General features: G+C 33.1%; 1 protein-coding gene across 1 annotated transcript in view; it reads right to left on the minus strand.

The window, feature by feature from the left end:
• Window positions 1–20116, minus strand: part of LOC129230057 (neuroligin-4, X-linked-like) — a 113789-nt gene extending 93673 nt beyond the window's left edge. The window contains exon 1 of the mRNA XM_054864481.1: window positions 20031–20116. Coding sequence (XP_054720456.1) covers window positions 20031–20116 — 86 coding nt within the window. The remainder of the gene's footprint in view (window positions 1–20030) is intronic.
• Between the last annotated feature and the right edge of the window lie 2334 nt (window positions 20117–22450).

A 22450-nucleotide genomic window follows, 5' to 3' on the forward strand; every position in this document is an offset into this window, starting at 1 on the left:
AATCTCTGAGTTTTTTGTTCCATTTTGCCACTATCTCAACGTGCAATAATTTTGTTTACGGTATTTAAGAAAATCATTTATTGTTAGTTTATTCGACTTTAGTAAGTTTTAAAGGACTCCCACGCCGATCTTGTGCATAAGGTCATTGTAATTTACTTAGACGACCTGGTCTTAAGGGTTTACTTCTAAGCACAAAATCAATAAAATTGCTGACACATGTTTCAAAGATTCAAGGACGTCATTTTCTTATTCAAAGAAAAAAGTTTATGATTTATTCGATAAGAGCTTTTTCTTAAATACATAACCACATATCTTTGCATTAATGAAAAGGATTCCTTACAACCCCAAAACATGTGTTTGTACTGAAGGTCAGTCACAAACTTTACGATATATTTAAATGTAGTTACTAAATGTCATGTTGTAAACACATAATTTGCTCTTTGGTTACTGCTCAATGCAATTCTTGCATCGAGGTTTTCAAATTGCGAGTTACTTTATACTTTTACGGTACAGTCAATTCACGATAACACGAAGTCACAAGAAACCGACTAATTAGCTCGAGTTATGGGAAGCTCCCACAGCCTTCTTTAGACTTTGGGATCCAATGAAAACTTCGAGTTGAAGCAATATTCAAGTTGTGAGACTTCGAGTTGACTTTTTTTTTTTAACCGTTAAGGGGACATTCTACACCAACTTGCTCCGCGAGATTGAAAACCTAATCGCCCCTAATCTACGGTCTCAAATTCGAACGATGACGATAGCAGGAATACAGTCATTGTAATCATTTGTTGGAAAATTATTAATAAAGGTGTAATTTGAAGTAGGATGTTCAGAAAACCGTTAAAATTGACCTTAAGCTTTCTATAGAATATAAAATTTGAGAAGCTCAAAAAAAAAAAAAAAAACTTTTAAACAACAACTTTTTTTTCTTTTTAAAATTAACAGTATTTGTCATTAACATTTTTGTTTTATAAAGTAATGAAACTTGAGAGACACATGCGCCTCATAATAATCTTGAAAGGGTAAAAAGACAAGTTAAATTTTTGCCAACACAAAATAATATTTTGTTACAAAATTTCCCGAAAGAAACATCACAACAGAGAATTTTAAACCGTCTAATGGTCTCACGAATGTTAAATTGTGTTCTTGCACAAATGACTTTTCAACGGTTTTAACATAATCATTCACGATCTAATAACTCATAACTGAAAGTACCCATGGTTAAAACCTCAATCTTCTCTTTATATAATTTAGAGAATGCGAAAATGCTTATTTTAGCGTTTAGTGATATTTCCTTTATTTGAAGCGACTAAAAAAAAACTTCAGCGAAGAAATCCTGAGTCAGTTTTTAAGAAAGATGATCCGCGCAGCCTTGGCTTCCTTTTTCTTTAAGCGTTCTTATCGTTCTAGGCTCTAAGCGGACTCAAAGTGGGAGTAAATATTTGACTCCTAAATTGGAAAAAAATGAGATTTGTTGGGCCCAGGAATTTCTCGAGAGACTAACGAAAGAAGTTTGTAATCCCTAAAGCTTACATGACTTGTCTTCTTTTGAACTGTTTGAAATGCTTTGGAATCTTCCGTAAAAAATGACTTCAGAAGATTAACTTAAATGATCGAGTTTACGAAATTAGATATAAGAGTATATATTATCGTTTGTAAGGACTTGCTTAGGGGGGGGGGGAAGATTATCGACATGAAAAAACTAACCTTGCATTTCGTTATCTAGTAGTTGCAAAAAAGTAAAAGTTATGCTGTTTTATAATTTTGCAGGCTTTCGCCAAAATATTCGCTTGCGTGAATGTTGACTTTGTCGAACAATTCAGGTAACAGCCAACGCAGGCAGAAATGAAATAGTTGCAAAAAAAGAAAAAAAAACCTCACACTATAAATCAGGAATGCGTATAGGAGTTAAAATGAAGCTAGCAAAATTCTTAAAAATTCGCATTTGAAAAAGTCAACACTTACTAAAAAAAAAGTCACCATTTAAATTAAAATCCCGATCCCTAGCAGTTTGTGCACGGAGCTGCTTGGATACCTAAATTATTGAAAAGAAAAGGCTCCGATAGAGTGTAACAGGCTACAAGAATTAAGGCAATAATCCCAAAATAGCATCAATTTTCACTACAAGTTTTAATTGGAATCAAGTTCTGAAAAAGTTCTTTTAGAGTAATAACATTAGTCCCTTAAAATTCCCATCAGATGGAATTCAACGGTCTCTAAATAACGTTGACGGTCCCGTTTAAAATACCGAAAAAACCAGAGTAATATTCCCGTTAAAATTAAAATATGGAAAAAGACTTACTGAAAATACCATTTAAATAAGCTTAATTATACACAGAACTGTACATTAAGGAAGGAAAAACATTCAGTTAAAACACTATTTGAGTAACAACATCAGCGTCTGAAAATTCCCGGTGCAATAAGGGCAAAGATTTTCAAATAACATTAGTCACCATCTGAAAATATCTTTTGAAATAGTTCCTAACATCTTGATCAAAAAAAAAAAAAAAAAAAAAAAGGCTAAAAGCATCAATAAAACACATTTTGAAATAAAAATAACCTATCCCAATGTTATCATTAAAGCAAGGACATTGTCCCACAAAATCCTAGTCAGCATTAGAAACCTTCTTAAAAACAAAAAACTCTTAAACGTCGTACATAAAACTTGAAATAATTCTGAAAAGGGCAGGGTTTCGGTAACATGGTCGCTTGGCTGGAGAGAAGAAAAAAATTGGATTTGGCAGATTTTTTAAACATTTTAGTGGAACTTTGTTTAATGGTTCTTTTTATTTGCTTGGCGAATTATTTTTAATAGAACTTTAATGATTTTTTTTCACTTTAGTGTATTTGATGGAAAGTGTTTAATTTTAATGCAATTTTTGAAAAACTGTCCTGCCAAGAGCTTTGAACACTTCCTCCTACCAGATTAACATAACTCCGCTCTATAAATAAATAAAAAATGCCATCTTATAAAAAAATATAATATTTGAAGTTCTTGACAGATTTTTTTTTTAATGTCGAAAAAAAAAGCAAATTTTCCGACGAGTTTTAACACAAAAACCAAAGATGTGTAATTATTTGTGCATTGCATTCAGCTAAATTAAAAAGTCAAGTGACTAAACATTATTTAATTCTATCCAAAAACCACACTATCAAGAAAATTCGAAAAAAATCCAAATTGGCAGCATTAGAAAGTATATCGAAAAACATGTTTATGGGAAAACAATTTAATACCCTCGTCACCCCGTTATCAAAATATGAGGTCTTAACGTCTGCCGAAATTAGAAGTAAAATCGCTGAAGTTAACTAGTTTCGTTCAGAAATGGAAGGTACACCGCGAATTCAAAATCTGCATCTGACAAGACATCTCATCGCCATTTTTGGTCTTCACCAAAGAGAGTAAAAAATGTTTTAAGTTCATTCTTTACTCAGGGGTGACTACCGGGGGGGGGGGGGAGGAGTCGGGCACAGACTGCACCATTCAAATTTTTAGGGGGTTGTTTTCAGAGGTACTTTTCTCTCGTCTGAAGGAAGCTTTTGTTTTTGCGCTGTTTTCAATATATTAAGGGGGTAGCACTATCGCTTCTTTAGGAGATAGACACCGCTGCTTTATTTCTTTGTGTCAAGGTTAAGAACCACTGTCAAGTTTATAAAGTTTCCAAAGGAACAACTTTAAATCAAGATAAACTTAATCATATTATTGGTGATGAAAGCAGGCCCACCACTTAAGGGGACAGGAGGTGGCAGTTGACCCTCCTGATATAATTACAAAAAAAAAAAAAAATAATAATAATAATAAGTATTTACATGTACCTGAAAAAGTGTAGTGTGGTAGGAAAGGGAGATGAAAGGGAACGATGTAACAGTATTTTTTTTTCTTTTTTCTTTTTTTTTGTAAAAACAATGCAGATATAAAGTAAATTGATTTCAAACCACCTTTTTGGGGGGCAAGTTATCTAAGCCTCAAGATCCCAGATACATATTTTCCAACTATAGCTATGTGTTTCGTATGTAGCTGTGGTTGCTTTGGCTTCTCGGAATGAATTACGTATCATTCAGTCGTGGGAAGGAAAAGCGTAGTATCAGCAAATTTTTCTTTTTTGCCATATTCTGTTCTTTCGCTTTCGAGTACAAAATTGCTTGTTTAATTTCTGCTGAAAATTAAAGACGAAAAGAAGGTTATACTTAAACGTTTCCCTTTACGAAATCCAAAATGTGTTTCTTCAAATATCTCAAAAATTCATTTCTGCAGATACTGCGCTTTAACTTCCTCTTTCAGAATTGACCCTTTCCTTTCGAAAATTCTGAGGGGAGAGGCAGGATAAAAGTATATTTTAGCGTTTTAGTATAATTTTAGTGGAATTTATTTCTGTATTTTAAGGGATAATTGCTACATTATTGATGTAATATATATTTTAAGTATTTCCTAATATAGTTCTTATAAATATAAATTATTATTATTTTTTTATATTCTGAGCAAAGAGTGAATTTGTATACCTTAAGGCAATATAAATTTTTTAAAAAATTTGAAAGCAGGTTAGTGTTAAATACAAATAAGATATATAGTAAAATAAAAATGAAAGAAGCCTGCCGGAAGGGACAAATATGATACTGATCAAAATAATGATTAAATGATAGAAAATTGTAGCACCAGAAACATCATTAATTTAAATCGTGCACAGATATTGCAACCGTCAAATTCCTCCAAAATGGTGTTTTAAATACAGTTGGCTGAGCTTATAATAAGCCAAGACTTGTACCAAGCATATGGTATCATGATTAATGATACCATAAAAATGAAAGAAGCCTGCCGAAGGGGAAAAAAAATATGTTACTGACTCTGACAAATATGATACTGAACAAAATAATGATTAAATGATAGAAAATTGTAACACCAGAAACATTATGAATTTAAATCGTGTACAGATATTGCAACCGTCAAATTCCTCCGAAATGGTGTTTTAAATGTAGGTGGCTGAGCTTGTAATAAGCCAAGACTTGTACCAAGCATATGGTACCATGATTAAAGTGAGAAACCAACGTAAATAAGGCACAAGTTTTGAAGAAAATGGTATTATGTCCAAAAATTGTGGTTGTACTAATCTGAGAATTACTAAGTCACTATAGTTTGTTGAAACACAACTTGTAAAAATTATTCCAGTATTTTTAAAAATGAATAAATAACATGCAATACGTTGTGCATTTACGTTATAGTCTCTTTTAGCTATAGTGGTAAATTTTGTTCGGACGGCAAGAGCTGCTAGAACGAACGTCGGCTATATTGAAAGTATTTAAAAGTAAAATAACTATTTCCCTCTATGCATGATGTAATTTCTGATGTCGATAATTTTGAAATGCATATTATTGACATTCATCATCCGTTGTTATCTTTTTAGAATTCACTTTTTTCCGGTTTCAAATTAAATATTTTTACTCAGTGGTTAGACAATAAAACTTCATACATTGATGCTACCTTTAAAAAAAAAAAAAAAAAAAAAAAAAAAAAAAAAACAAGAACTGATAACATAATCCATGACCATTTTATTTTAACATCAAAGATTATCCATTTTATTATCCAAGTATGCGCTCAAATTAGTCTGATTTTTGTACTTATATTCATATTACTTATAACAGATTATTGAGAAATATTTACTACTTATTTCATTAATAAGAATTAATACTTAAATTAGTTAAATACACCTAAAATACAGAAAAATTCTGAAATGTATTATTATCACGAATGAAGTAAAAGTTTTCGTTTGATTTCATTGCAAAGTTATCGTTTCTATGGATAAAGCTTACTACTTTCTACTTCATAGGCTTGATTGTGATATTTTAAATTTATTACACACGAGTGAAGGATTAATGGGAAACATCTTTCACACGCTTTGCAGATAACCAAAAATGGAATTGAGATGTCTTGCAAGATGCAGACGATGAAATCGCGCGGTATTTAAATTTTCTTGCCAAAAGCCTTTAAATCAGGCTACTTTTCTTCAAATTTCGGCAGACTTTGATCCTCTATATCTCAAAAACTAAGAGAGGAGGGCACACAATTTATGGGTCAAAAAAGTCTAAATATGCTCTTTCGGATGCGACAATTGTAAATGTTTTTTATTATTACTGAAGTCGTGTGGTTCCGTGGTAAGACAAGTTTTATTGAACCAATCACCAGGACAATATTTTGTTCCTGATGACAGCTGAGGTTAGAGCGAGAAAAATCATCAATATGCCTGTTCTCTCAAAAAAAAAAAAAAAAAATACTGTAGGTTGCCAAAAACAGTCCATTGAGGTAAAAATTTGCTGCTAAAGTGCGCTTCAGAATGATAATTTTTTTTTTTCTTTTTTATTAGTTTACTTGATTATTAGAATGTTGTTGTTCTTTTGTATTTTTTACCAATCTACTGGGCATGTAACGATAATTGCTTACGATTTCTGTTACGTATTGCATCTATTGTAGTATTGTTGTCTTCTGTGTTGTATCAAATGAGGCAGTGAGAAGCAAAGGGATGTAAGCGGTAAAATTAAAAATTTGGAGATAACCGGTACACATGGTAGGTGAACCTCTCCTCTGTCTTGGGACAAGAAATGGTACTAGTAGCCCTGGTAATTGCTGCTATATAGCATGATTTAGAAATAAAATTCAATGAAAGCCTACCTAGGATGTTGTCTTTAAACGCGTTTTACTCAAAACTTGAAAATGTCCACTTACATCCCTTCGCTTCTCACTGCCTCAAATGTCGTTTTTTCACTTTTTGAAATGTGAATTATTTATTTCAATAAATGCACTTAGGTACTTAGAATAATTTGAATATCCTCTGCAGGTTTAAATGTGACATATTCTTTAATACATGTATTAACAAGCCGCTCTCTGTTACGATATGTACCCGTCACGACATCAAACTTTTTAACGAGGTATTCGAACAGTAAAGCTCTGAAACATTAAATCCTGTAATGTATTTTCATACATAATCAACTCCAACAAAAATGTTTATGGGAAAACTTAATTTACGGCCTGTATTTATTTATTTATAATTGGTATTTATGCATACTACTTATGCAACTTACTTATGCAAGGACTACAACGTCAAGAAAAATTAATAGAATTAATTTCTTAATATAATTCTTCTTTTTAACAAATAACAAAAATGACTTATTTAATGATTAGTGCAACTCAACACGAGATATTTGTAACATTTTTGAAACTAAATAACAAGGAAAGAAAACGAACTGCAAGGAAAAGTGCGCAAAATATATTTCAAACTCAAATTTACTTAAACATCGCAAAGTATTCTTGACGTATTTGTTAAATCAGTTATATTAAAAGTAAACTATCGCATAACATACAAAACTTATAATGTTAGTATTTAAATGTACCGCTTACTGGGAAATGATGAAACTTGAACTATAATTTTACTTTTAAAACTTGATAATAGGGAAAAAACCTTAAAACTTACATTTCCAGCTTTCTAAAAAAAAACACTAAACAAAATTACAAAATCCAAAGGTTATTCATTCGAATTAAAAAACTAAATCATCAGTTTTAAATTAAACTCTTTATATAAGTTTTTATAATAAATATTAAGGAGGTATCTACGTTTCATAAAACTACTTTTTAGTTTCTCTTGAATATGGTCATTGGACATTGTAGCAGCATTTTTCTGTTGTTTTTTACTGTGCATATTTTTTTTTCTTAAACAAATTTCAAAATGTTAGTTTTATTTCAATAAAATACATATTTTTGCAATTAATGAAAGTTTTTTTTTTTTTTTGCATGAAAGTCAGTTTAAAAAAATAACCATTTCTTAGTTTCCAATAACATTAAACATATTTTTCTTAAATTTTATTGTGATTAAATTACTCAGTAATGATGAAAGCGTTAAATAAAACACTTTGAAATACTCACATATGCACTTACAAATAAAACACATAACTCTGACAATTTTAAGACTGCCTTTGACAATGTCTGAGAGAAAAGTACTAAAATTATTCAAATTTCAAACGAAAGAAATATCAAAATAATTACTTTTCTAGAACTTTAATGGTGTCTTGCTTAATATTATGTCGAAATGGAGTAGAAAGTATTCTTAAGATGACTAAAGTAGTTTCTATGTAATTGAAAAAGTCCTAATATACATAATTTAAACTAACCAAATTATAATTTACTTCTAAATAAACCGTATAAAATGCTTAACGTAAGAAAACCGTTACTATAGTTTGAGGCATATTAAATAATAATAATAATAAGGAGAAATTTGTTTTTTAACTAATACGGTTTAAAAGACTACACTCATTACATTAAAAAAATTGGAATAGAAATAAAAGCTTCAGTTCAGACTATTTATCCCATTCTATAGACATAAAGAGACAATAGGGATTACCTTTCCTATTTTTGAAAAGAAAAGTTCAACTCTAGTGAAATAAAAGATTGAGATTTTGTTCCTAAAAAGGAATGCACCTATTGTGGGGTGTGAAATAAAATCTATCTTCCAGTTATTAATGCATATGTGTTAAAGAGTTCATTCAGGTTTTTTGCGTTCATTTTGTTTAAATTGCAATTAATGTTTTTCCTTTGTATTTCCCAAAGAATACGAACTTTTGAAAGAGTTTAAACATACAGGAACATTTTAGTTCGGCATTTATATAGACTTTAAATTTGCGTGTATGCTCAAAAGATAGTCTTTGAACTATTCTAAACATTGAGAAGAGATAAAATGGAGGGAGTGAAGACTTTCTTTCTTAAAACAAAGACCCCAAGTCACGTGATAGCTTTTAAAGCAAAACATTGCAAGAAATCAGGTTTCGTTCGCTAGTTGCACGTAAAACGTGTCAACCGTTCGTCGTTGTTGAGTCACATGACTTGGAGTCTTAGTCTCAGCTATTGCTTAGCCAATGATTGGACTAGCTCCTTACATTTCCTAATTCTTGCTCTAATATTTAAAATTAAGCGAAAAGTCGTTCAATGAAAAAAATGTAAATGTCAGAATGAGGAGTCGTTATAGATATCCCAATCAGAAAAAAAAAAAAAAAAAACGCATTTGTTTAAATCTGAGAGTTTCTTTAAAAGATGTTGCGGGGACAAAAAAAAAAAGAAAAAAAAACACACATTACAAATCTCAATATTCCTTTTGATGTCTTATTATTATCAATACATTTTTTTTAATTATTCAATTTAATGTTGTCCTTTTTCGTTTCTTACGATAATTTAAAAATCAAAAATAACACATAAGGTAAATAATAACACACTTTTAAGGCTTCTTTCACTGCTAAGAAACCATGTTATTTTCCTAAACGAAAATAGTCTCAAAATGTAAAATTTTGTGATATTTTAATCTCTTTCAAAAGCAGCCGTGGTATGTAGTCATTGTTTCTGCACAGTGAACTAATTATGTAAATTCCAGTACAGGAATCCTCCCAAATCTTCCTGGTCTTCCAAATACGACTGCACTTTGGAGCGCGAGATCTGGCACTAATCTGTTAACAAAGAAGAAGCATCTCTTCCGGACTGTGTTTGAAACATATTTGCGTTTAATCCTGACGTTGATAGTATGTGTGTCAAACTCTGTGATTTGATTTTGCACCCGTAAATGTTTGTTTAAATTGTTTCAACTGCTCGCCTAAATTCGTGAAACTAACATGTACGTTTTGATAAGTTGCAGCTGAAATATCTATTGGGAAAACTAGTGGGCCTTGAATAATTTTCTAACAAGTTTATTTGAAATATTTTTGATGGTATTTAGATTATGTATTTTAGCTCCCTGCCTTGTCTAGTGGTCAGAGAAGTCTGATTGTGGATGGGGATACCCTGGGTTCAAATCCTGGCTCGAGTATGAATGTACTTTCTCTTTTTAACTTTCTTTGTGCGAATGGTTGCCTGCCCTATAAACCGGTCCTTATGGAAAGTGTGTACTGCAGAAGTTGGAATTTACACCAAACTACAGTACAGAGCAGGGTACACACCAAATTGCCAGTCTAACTGGCCCCAGACAACATTAGATATTTAGTCAGAAAGCCCTAAAATGTGGCTTTTAAATCGCCTGAATATATTACAGGATTTTAAGTTGGAAATATGCTTGATTTTAAAAAAGTCTTCAATATATTTTAAACAAAAAATTATTAAAAAAGTATTTACAGGAAATTTTCAAAACTTATTATCTCTTTATACTACTTGCATTTATTAAAATTTAATAAGTTCAGAGACTTTCGATTGAATAAGTACACATAAAAGGTGGGTGCTCCAAATAAGGTCATGTGGACCAAAAAGCCCCTATTTTTCTGTGTAGAATAGTAGGAATTCCCTAGATTGTGGTTTCATCGTCATCAGAAAGCCTAACTGATGATAAAACGTTATCAAGCCATTTGTTATCACTAAACAAAGGTTAGCAATCGTTATAACAAAAGAAAGTTATTATTATTAAGAAACTGAAGGGGTTGGCGGAATATACAACCTAGTGCTGCATGTGCAGCACATCTGAGCACGAACTGTGTGCAGTAGGGGCCAAAGAACAAAAATTACGACTTTTCAGTGCCTAAAATGTCACTATTGATTTTCTCCTTCCCTGAATTTTACATTAAATTTTTGGTAATGTTTTTCAGCTTATCAAATCTGGTTTAATGTATTTTTATACTGACAATAAAGAATTTGTCAAACATTTCTATGTCAAACATAATGCGGAACGTTTACTCTGGTTTAATGGGGTAGAAAACAAACCATAGAAAAAAAAATGCTTGTGGAGTTGTGGAACTCTTTTTCTATAAAATCTTAAAAGTGTCATCCTGATTGGTCATTCCCTATAGAAAGGGAATTTTCTTTACTTTTGTTTAATTAGCATCTATATAATGTTAGTCATTTAAGTGAATACACTAATATCGAAGAAGCAGCGTGTGTGAATATTATATAGATTTCTTATAATATTCCATAATTTAATGGGTACATTTCTTTTTTTTTTTCTTTTTCTTTTTGATAAAAGTATCAAGTTTCTTCCAGTCAGTTTCAACCAGCAAATAAGTAAACATCCAATCTTTAGTTTTTTCGGTGCATTTAGCAAGCTGGAGTTAGCTAAGTAGATCTAGAAAGAAAGCAAATATTTGACCCTAAATGGGAAAAAAAAGGTAAACTCAAGATGTATATGTGGTATTTCCCAAGAGATTGAGAAGAAAGGCTTTTCTGGTAAAATGTTATCAATGACTTGAGTTCTGATTCCCTCATGTTGAAGTGTTTTTCGATGTTTTGCTGGTAAATATACCATTGTAAAAGAATTAAGTTTATTGATTTGACAAAACAAAAGCAAAGATAAATATTGAATGCTATATGTTTGTTTCTAGTTTTTGTATATATTTCGTAAACAATTTTAATGTGAAATTGCTTTTTTGCTGCAATAAAATTTTATAAACTAGTAAAAGTTTGGAATTTGTCATTACTTCAATCCAAAGATTTTTGTTTTCCGCGCGTGCTGTTTCGAAACTATTGCTGGGCAGTTGCTTTGCTGATTTTGCTGAAATGATTATCAGTCATTGGAAAAATAGTGACAATATTTAATCCAGAAGGATATGCAATAAAGTCCGCAATGCTCAAACTATATGTTGCGATAAGTTATTTTCAGTAAGTTACCTCCCTGTAGCCAGGGCTAAGGCAGAAGTTTTATCTTCGTAAGTTATGTTTGTAAAAATTAATTTTTTTTTTAAGGTTAATCCATTTTACATGAAAAATTACATCAGCATCAAGAGTACATTTCTTCTACAATTACTGGATGCTTGGCTGCGCATGTTCAATGACTCAACGCTTAACAGAGTTGCAGAAACGGGATACATTATGTAAATGAAGTTGTAGTAAAACCCGATAACAAAACTTTTTTTTTTTTAAATTGAGAGGTTAATGACATATAATTGAAAACTTCATACGAAAACCTTCATTGGTTCAATACTCAAAACAAGAGTGAAATTCAACTACATACATTCCGCTGTGAATTATTTTATTACATTTTTTCTTTTTACGCACTTTGCAAAATTTTGCATGTCACTGATGAGTTTCAAAATGTTGTAACGTCTCATGTCTGGATTGACTTGCTTTTTGCCATAATTAAGTATTTCCTTGTAAAACATGATCTCACTTTTCATACTGATTTTTAAATAATTAATATGAAAATATATATTTTATTTAGAAATTTAGCAATAAAAAAATAATATAATTTTTGTGAAATCCAACAAGTACATTAGTGACTTTACTACTTTGATGTCGATTACAAAATTGTAATTCAAAACAATAAAGCTCAAGTGCATTTTTTTCATTTTGCTTAACTTATTTATCATTAAGTATCTTGAAACAAATGTATCGATATTGAAACTAACAACCTTTAAAATATTCGACAAAAATTGAAACTGAAAAAAAAAAAAAAAAAAAAAAGAGTAAACTATGCATCAGACATACAAAATTAACGTACCTTAAACAGTGGCGCTGCCATGGCGGGGGGGGGGGGGGGCGGGGGGCGTGTATGCCCATTAAAATTGCATTTTGAAGACTAAAAACTGAATTTCATGTTTCCATGTGAGTTTTTTTTTCTTTTCCGTTTATCGGGTGGGGAAGGGGGGGGGGGGGAGCGATATCCCAAATTACCAGCCCAGGGTGTCACCCATGCTAGGTACGCCACTGCCTTAAATTCAATTTTTTAAAACATCATGGTTAAGTTTAAGCCAGTCACTCTTAATAAAAATGAATCTGAACGTAGATACCTTTTACCTGACATGATATAAAGAGAAAATTCAAGAAACAAAAGTACACTTCAATCATATTATGTACAGGTAGAAACGAAATACGTAATCCATTATAAATCTATGAGTTAACTTGCATTTATCCGTCACGATAGAGCAGTTAATAAAAAACTACCTTTTCTTTCTGGCTGAAATTCGTAGATTGAAGTTATTTTCAACCATGACATGGATGAAGAAAGGATATCTTCTCGTACAAAAAATGCTTTAATCACTAATGGACATCGAAAATAAGATTTTCTTTTCCTTTTATTTTTCCGCTAGCTTGGGTCTCAGTTCTTTTTATTTATTTATTTTTTTTATTTATTTATTTATTTTTTTTTTTTTGAAAATAAAAAAAAATAGAAAACACAATAAGCCGCCTTTTAAAAGTTCTTGTAAGACCGGTGTAGAATAACAAAAAATACCGTTGTTTTTGAGGCCAACATTACGTGATAGGACTAGAGAAAGGACTTAACGTGAAGTAAAGGAACTACTCATCGGAGTTGTTATACCTTTATATGAAGCTTAACGCTGAAACGCTAGTTTTCTTTTGAGCTTAAACTCTATGTTATGAAAGAATTCCATCGTAGTTGCATCAAATATTTTAGAGAAACCTCAAATACTCTGGCCTCAAAAAGTTAAGGTACAACATGTTTTTCAAAGCTGACCATTAAAAAAACGGCAGTAACAAAATGCATAGTTTACATGCATGATAATAAAAAACTTTAAAACCATTTATCAGAAAACGATAGCTACCACTTTTGTTTTGCAGAAAAAAAACATATTGTTATGAGTGAGAAAAAAATATGCAAATATCAAGCTTTCGTACTTTTGTGTGAAGTTGTGTTGATTTTCAACTGCTGTTGGCAGTTTCGGTGACAATAGGCAATAGACTTTAGAAAATGTTTCAGAGACGTCGTTTGCCCGATTCGTTAAGGTGGCCGGCAGTTAGATGGATGGAAATAGGAATGTCTCAGGCTAGACGTCTTGATGTATCTCGTAGTGTAGTTCAGCGACTTTGGGATCAATATCAATCAGAAGATTCTGTGTCCAGAAGACCTATTTCAGTCCAACTGTAGAAGATCGTTTTCCAGTTCTTTTGGCTCGAAGGAGAAGAACCAGTATTGTGCGTACGCGTCCATTATTATAATGCAGACTAAATGTGGACTCATCCGAGAAGATGGCCTGTGACTTCTCCGCACGCCACTGGGAGTGCTGGTGGTCCCATTAAAGCCGGGAGAAACGATAGTTGAGGGTGAATGGAATTCTCTATTGGGGCCTTGTGCAGGCATGCAGGCCTTGACGCAGCAGACGTTAACGAACCGTAGACGCAGCAAGTGTGACACCTGTAGCCATACTTCAATGCTGCGCTAGAGTACGAGAGGACTCTATACAAGTCATCAGATCTGGGCGGGTGAGGTGTCAATAATCCAGTGGCATTGTTCTGTTGTGTGGGCTGGTGCGAGCCCTTTGGCTAATTTAATCGTCCTCTGTCCATCTTTTAAAAATACGCAGAGGCATTACGCCTCGTGCGGACATTGATTTCTCTATACGTAAGTTAACCCTCACGCGTGCCGATCATGCCGCCCCATTCGAATTCCGTTACTCGTTCGCATGACGCTCTGCGTTTTGGACGAGGCATTTTGAGTACTTGAGAAAAATCTACCATAAGCAGATAATCATATAATAATTTTGAAAACCCTTTACAGCCTTTAAATACAGCCTACGCCACAGTTCAGAGGGCGTTTCTCGGTCCACGCATGGGCGACGTCTTTGTAATTCTAATCATTTGCGCATCTTATCCTGCTATACATTTCCTACGAATTTCGGTTCGTTTACATAAATTCTTTTTAGTATTGCAATTTTTACAAAAATGAGTGTAGAAGAAAGTGTTGGATTCGTGGAAGTTTTTGAACTTTTTTCGACGAATTTGCACGTTTTGGTGTGCTCAGTCAATATTAAACATTTATGGAAAATGTCTGTCCTTCTGCCTGTCTGTATGTGTGTAACCGGTTTCTTGTGGCCGCTCTAGAAAAAAACTTATGCATGAAATTGAACGAAAATGGTACACTTATGTGCTGCACTCCCGTGTAAATTGGAACCATGACATTTAGGGGGGGGGGAGGCAGCATGATGGAACAATCGAACGTTTTCTCCGTATCGGTGCTATATGTCACGAAGTAACTTGAGAAATAAAACAAAATTTGGTTCATGTGTTGAACCTAGTGGGTGCAGTTGCTGATTCATTTTTGGTGCCAGTAGCTCAAACGGATATTAAGCAATCGAGCTTTTATTCTCGTTTATTATGTTGCTCTATCTCAAGAAGTAATCAACGAGATCAAACAAAAATGGATCATCATCATCATCACACATTTCAGGGCCTCCCGTGCCTACCACTTTTGGTAGTTTTATCATTGGAATGGGGTCCTGAAGACAGCTCAGTTTTTTTTTTCTTTGATGCAGACCAGAAACTGAGCACAAAATTTGATCGACAGTTAGACCATAGAGGGTACAATAGTTGATTTGTTTTCGGAGCCAATAACTCAGAAGGGGGGGAGGGGTGCAATCGAACGTTTTTTGGAGCGAGTGAGTTCTAAAATTAAATCTACGGTTCAAATGAAATTTGGTATAAAGGAGATCCTATTAGAAAGCAGGCGATGATTTAATTTCGGTGTTAATCCTTTCAAAAGGGGGGGAGGGAGATTTTTTTTGCCATCATTTGCTCAAATAGAAGTAGCTCAATTAATAAACAATGTGAAAGATAAATCATATACAAATGTCGTTTGCTTGAGAAAGCCTTTCACGCAATTCAATTATTGGAAAATGATCGAAAAAATAGCAGTAAATAAAAATTTGTATATGTTGTGATCTTTTATTTGTTGACAAATAAAATATTTGTGATTGAAGTAAGTAAATTTTTTTGAAATGATCTTCAATTTTCACTCTTTGATTTTATTTTTGTGAGTGTATTTCCACATATCAGAAATTGGCACGCTCGTCAATTTTTGCGTGAGTAATTTATTCTGGTTACCCTGTTCTTTTATGGCAAGATTATGCAAATAGATATTTCCCTATTATTTTTTTACGTATTAAAAGGAAAAACATTCCTATCGCAAGTACATGTGTCAAAAATTTAAGGGCAATGAATTAATATCACCCCAATATCGAAGTCTTCCTGCTTTTGCGAATAAGATAAATTTGTCTTAGAGATCACATGAAACGCAGAACATCAGTCCAAGAATTCGTAACATAGAGAATAAAATTTCGTTAAGGTCACAACATACTAGTTTTCATATTGTAATGACAAATTGTGAGAATGTATTTGATTTCATTTTACATTGGTAAAATAAGAATGATGTGTGATTCCCGTGCTCGTTTTGCTCGCAATCTCCCGTTCCCCTTCACAGTCGGAAGGATTACAGACGCAGACACGTTTTAATAGTATAGATTCATTTTTACTTTATTGTATGATATACATGAAGTGCTCTAATCGCGAAAATGTGTTCACTCAAACTTCGGTCCAAAATTTTCTCTCTCTCCCCCCCCCAAGTGAGGGGTGTTTTTTTTTTTTTTTTTTTTGGAGTTTATGTATCTACTAACGCATGAAAATCGAAATATCAATTTTGATCATCCTACATTTAATTATAACTAGTTTTCCCGTAGCATATTTAGGTACTGTTCAACCATGGGTTTTATGGAACTGGCAAACGTCCAGTAGAGACGAGTCTATATGAATGAAGGAGAAAAGTAAAAGTTTTTGATGCGCTCGTTCCGCTCATTTGAATGGGCCTCTGCTTAACTTAGAGGCTAACCTACATCTGCAAACGCCGACACCCATAAAAGATAATAGATGCGTCTATTTCTTCCTTTAAACCGCATGCTTGCCTTCTCATACAATCCGTGGTCAGTCAGTATGTAATTATTTATATCACCGAATTTAGAAGTGGTATGCTGTACAAAGTTTAAACTTTTGTAGAGTTTGCACGTCATATAGCTTCGGTTACAGTCCGATACTGAAAAAAGGCTAGTCTCTTTCATTTAAATTTTTATTTTAAGGTAAATAAATATCGCACGCAATATACAAAAGCCGACACAAGTGACTAAATTTTTATTAGCTACCAGTTTGTTGGCTCTCTCAGCTTCAGTAAGATTACATCCGTCTTCAGCTCAGTTATTGTCGATTCCATACTGATGAGTTTATAACAAGGACGAAACTGCAATTTCTGGATGGTGCAACCAGGCTGTCGGTATGTTGCATCGAGTTATTCCTTTAGCCCTGGCTTAAGGGTGGGTAACTTACTGCCTAAAACAAATATTGATTTCAATGACTGAAGCAATTCCCTTATTATCCACTACTTGACGATAACTTGCCAAGTTTTTGTATGTATTTGCTTGCACCAACTTAGCAATACATCACCTAGTTTGTGTTAAATCTTGGGAGTACGGTTGCGCATATTTCTTAGTCCATAGCTAATTCTATTTAGTTATAACTTTTAAAATATTACAATTTACGTGTTTTCTCTGACTTTAAGAAACATAAAGTCAGCAGCTGTTAAGCACAGAACTTTAGAAAAAATAAGTAGAAAAATAAACTAATGAATAAAAACAATTTTAAAATTTGGCTGTTATTCTTGATTTCGGATACTTCGGTTCGTTAAACATAATTTAAATTTGTATTAGGCTGTTTTCTCCCTTTATTTCATTTTTTTTTTTTGGCGATAAGAAATTCATCAATACAATTTTTTTTACGCAAATATAATACTTCTATTTTGATTTCATCACGATTTTTTTCCCTCAATTAACTGGCCTCGAGATCTTACAGAGAGATTGAAATAGAAATTTAAGCCCACATTTTTCACAATCCATAAAGTAACACTTAAGAGCTTTTCCTCTTCTTATCTTCCATTTATTTTCCAGAAGACTTAGCGAAATAATCTCCTGAATTTTTTTCGTTCTCGGAAGACTGATGATACAAACATTACTTTCATTCTCCAGAAATTCTTCAGACTTCTGGGGCACTAAATGCTCCAGGAGTGATGGTAAATATTTTACCTCGAGATGAGGAAAATAACGAAGTGGATTCAACCATTCTTTATGAGGGAGGTATACCTCAGAAAAATGAAGGGCGAGAATGTACTTCTTGGAAAAAGCTGTGCGTAAGAAACGATTTGCTGGCTATATAATTCAGATATTTTATGAAAATAGCGATGTTTTAAATAGTATCAGTATGAAGTTTATACACTGGGCAAAACAGGTTAAAGAGAAGTGCAGTAATATCCCATTACAACGATCTTCAAGTGACCGCAAAAATTGATCGCTGTAGCGAGAATTTCATTGCAATGGCATTTAAGCAAGGTGATGGAACTTAAATCGAGACAGAAAAATCATTTGACTGTAATAGTATTCGTAATAACGGCATTTCACTGTAATTGGACTTGTTTAAGTCTTAAGTTAAAAGCATGGGAACGTTTCACTGATTTTTTCCCCTAAAAAGGCTTTTTTCCCCTGTTTAGCAGCTCTTGCCATGACTACAATTACTATATTTTGATCCGAAACGGATGATAGTTTTTTTTTTCTTTTTCTTTTTTTTTTTTCTTTTTTTAACATTTGTCCAAGTTAGCTGCAAATTTAAAATTTTAGCACTTAACCCTTTAAATGACCAGAGGAAAAACTACTGTTTAGAAATATCTATTCTTTGCTATAAATGTTCATTTTGTGTCTATGACAACATAAATAGAATAATAGTTCAAAAAACTAAAAATACACGCTTTAGTAGCAAAATGAACTAAAAAGTTAAAAATAATCTTTGGATGACAAGTATATAAAGTAATTGACCAAAAACTTAACTTTACTGTAATCAAAAAAAGCGTGGGGAGCTGCCTATTCACATTTTTGCGTGGATAACAAGTGGAAGAAATTTAAGACAACTGATAAGACCCCCCCCCCCACGCTTTTATTAGCTTCACTTGTATGTTTGTAACTCGCCTTTGGACTAAGAGCTAGAAACTTATTACTGTTAGTACATTCCACCACTTGCGAGCGTTCGTGGCCGAGCGGTCTAAGGCGCGGGGCTTTGCTGACGTCCATTTCCGGGAATCACTGGGCGTGCCTTTTAATCCCGTTTACACCGAAATTAAATTTATAATCTTGCAACTGAATTTTCGCCCACTTTTTGTGATAGGATTCTTTTAAAATTCCGAATGCAACATTCTATAATCAAATTATTTTATTAACGATAAGTTATTATTTTATTCTAATTACACGATTTTATTAGCTTAACATGTATGTTTGTGGGTCCAACTTTCTTTTGGACAAATAGCCAGTGGCTTATTATAATTTCTTACAACGTACAAATCAGAGCTGCGGAGTGTAACAGTGTTTGTACATCAATTTACCAGAAAGCTTTCAAAATGTCTGATGCAAATAATGCAATAGAATACTAAGATACATTCCATTATGAAAATCGAACACACGCACAAAGATTTCATTTAAGAGTTACAAGTGTTAGCAATATATAGTACCTAAATCTGATTTGAAAAAAAAAAAGAAAAAAAAAACAGTAATAAGGACTTTACATTTTTCAAAAATAAAGAATTCAAACATGTAATATTTGATAATTTGAGTACAAAAACTAGAATTGTAATTCCACAATCTTGGAGGTGTCAATCCCTCTAAGAGCCCCCCCCCCCCCCCGAATTAGAATTTTCCAAAAAAAGACCGCTTTAAAATACCCTCTCCCCTAAAAATGTCTGTAGCGTAGTCCTTCGAACGGCGAATCGAACCGAATATAAATTGATGGATGTACCGAGGCGTGTATGATTATCGGTAGTTATATACTAGAGTAAACGTTAACTGAATCTTTACTTTGCATCTTCGACAAAAGAAAGCGAAATTTGAGTAAATTTCGGAGTTTGAACGGGGCAGAATCGTTGGCCTTCGTGAAGCTAGATTGTCTTATCGTGCAGTAGCCGCTCGTTTGCAGCGTACCAGCAGCACAATCATGCGTGTTTTGAAGCAGTGGACGGACGAGGGTCGGAAAGCTCGGAAATCCAGGAGTGGACTCCGAAATGTGACGTCAGCTCTCGATGACAGACACCTGGTGCGTATGGCGATGAAGGACCGCAAAACTTCTTCTAGACAATTGGCAGCACAGTGGTCAACAGCTACAGGTGTTTAATTGTGTGCTTCATCAATTCAGAGACGTCTGCTGCAGCGTGGGCTGCGCGTAAGGATTCCAGGATACAGGATTCATCTCAAGCAAAACCATCGTCGCCTGCGGCTACAATGGGCCAATGTGCATAGGAGTTGGTGTGCTGATTGGCTGCAGATCATCTTTTCTGACGAATCCCGCTTCAATTTGTGGCACCATGATAACCGAATTCGTGTTAGGCGCTATATCGGTGAACGACACATTCCGGAGTGCATTATCGAACGCCACAGTGGACGAACAACCGGAGTTATGGTCTGGGGTGCCATAGCGTATCATGGAGATAACAGTTGCTACGAATTGTGGGCAGTTTGAACAGTACCCGATACATTAACAAAATTTTACAGCCCTAAGCTATTCCTTTCCTGCAGGGATTGCCAGGGGCTGTAATCCATTAGGATAATGCCTGTCCACATGTCGCCAGGCCTGTCAAATCCTACCTTGATTCGCAGCAGGTACAGCTTCTTCCTTGGCCTGCATATTTCCTGATAAGTGAACGAACACCTGGAGTTACGGTCTGGGGTGCCATAGCATATCATGGACGATCACAATTGCCACCGATTGAACATGTTTGGGATTTCGTTGGGCGGCGTCTCACTCGTGATCCTCGTTCTGTTGCTTCGACAGATGAACTTTGGTTGCGCATGCAAACAATATGGAATACTTTTCCGCAGGCAGATATTCAAACTTTGTTTCACTCCATGCCGAGTCGTGTAGCAGCTCTTATTGCTGCTCGTGGTGGCCACACAAAATACTAATTTCTATCTCTTTTTATTGTTTGTTTGGTTTGAAAATGTAATCATTTATTTGTACCATTACCACTCAACTGTGTATTAAATTTCATTCAACTATGATGTTCCCTTCATGGTGTTGCAATTTTCACAAACAGGAGTGTACTTGTCATCCAAAAATTATTTTTAACTTTTTAGTTTATTTCTACTGAAGCGTGTTTTTTTAGTTTTTTAAACTATTATTTTATTTTTTACTTTTTAGTTAAATTTGTTACAAAAGCGTTTTTTTAGTTTTTTAAACTATTATTTTTATAAAGGAATGTATCTTAGTATTCTATTGCATTATTTGCATCAGACATTTTGAATGCTTTCTGGTAAATTGATGTACAAACACTGTTACACTCCACAGCTCTGATTTGTACGTTGTAAGTAATTCTAATAAGCAACTGTCTATATGTCAAAAGGAAAGTTGGACCCACAGACATACTCACAAACATACAAGTTAAGCTAATAAAAGCGTGTTTTAGAATAAACTAATAACTTATTGTCAATAAATTAATTTGATTATAGAATATTGCGTTGTCATCGGGTCTGATGTTGCATTCCAAATTTTAAAAGAATCCGATCACAAAAAGTGGGCGAAAATTGAGTTGCAAGATTATAAATTTAATTTCGGTGTAGACGGATTAGAACGCACGCCCAATGATTCCAAGAGTTGGATGTCGGCGAAGACTCGCGCCTTATACCGCTCGACTACGAACGCTCATAACTTGGTGGAATGTACTATCAGTAATAAGCCACTAGCTCTTAGTCCAAAGGAGAGTTCGTCACAAACATACAAGTAATGCTAATAAAAGCGTGCTAAAAATATTGGGAACACAGACATTTGATTTTTTGACTAAAAATCTCATGATCGAAATATGTTTTTATGTATTTATTGAAAGTTGTATTGCAATTAAGAAAATTTTGAATGTCCTGTGTTTTAGCACGGACAATTATATGTTGCTGCAAGTAGATTTTGTTCATTTTATATTTTGAAATGTTATATTTCTGACAATAATAGTATTAAACTATTTGCAAAGAGTATTGATCATAGAAAAGTGTTACATACAAACTATTTTTTTCATTTCTATTTCATTTATTTATTTGGATAATAACACACAAAAAGGAAAAAAATGGAATAAATGATTAATACTTTTTATTATAAGTACAATTTAAATTGTATGTTCTAAGATCTACAATGAACGAACGTTTTAAACTGAAAATAAAACTATCGGAAACATAAAAAATCACATGTTATCTTCAAATTGTCAGTTTTGATTGTGCTCGACTTTCGACTTCTGTATGAACAACTGTATATATAGTATATGCGAAGAATTGTGTCAATTATTTTATTTCTACAATTTAGAAAATCAGTTGTGAGTTGAAATCATTTAGTTGTAATGTTAGGTGCACATCGAAATATATTTTCAGCTGGATAATTCAAATTTTTGCGAAATATATCTAAAAATACAAACAGAATTGCATCTGATTTCTAGAATTTGCGATTGATTTTTTTTTAGTTATTGGCATTTAATATAATGTTTAACTTTTTTCCATGAGAACCAACATTTAAACTTATGAATTGTTAACAAAATGTGCTTAAAATATCCTGTTTAAAACAGCATGCTTTACGAGTTTCCAATTACGTGAAAGAAATCCACATGTTGGATTGGATTTTTTTATAAAACTCAAGTTTCCCTATTTATAAATTATTTTTAACGGT

The sequence above is a fragment of the Uloborus diversus genome, chromosome 1, assembly GCF_026930045.1.
Source record: "Uloborus diversus isolate 005 chromosome 1, Udiv.v.3.1, whole genome shotgun sequence".
In the NCBI taxonomy this organism is placed as follows: domain Eukaryota; kingdom Metazoa; phylum Arthropoda; class Arachnida; order Araneae; family Uloboridae; genus Uloborus; species Uloborus diversus.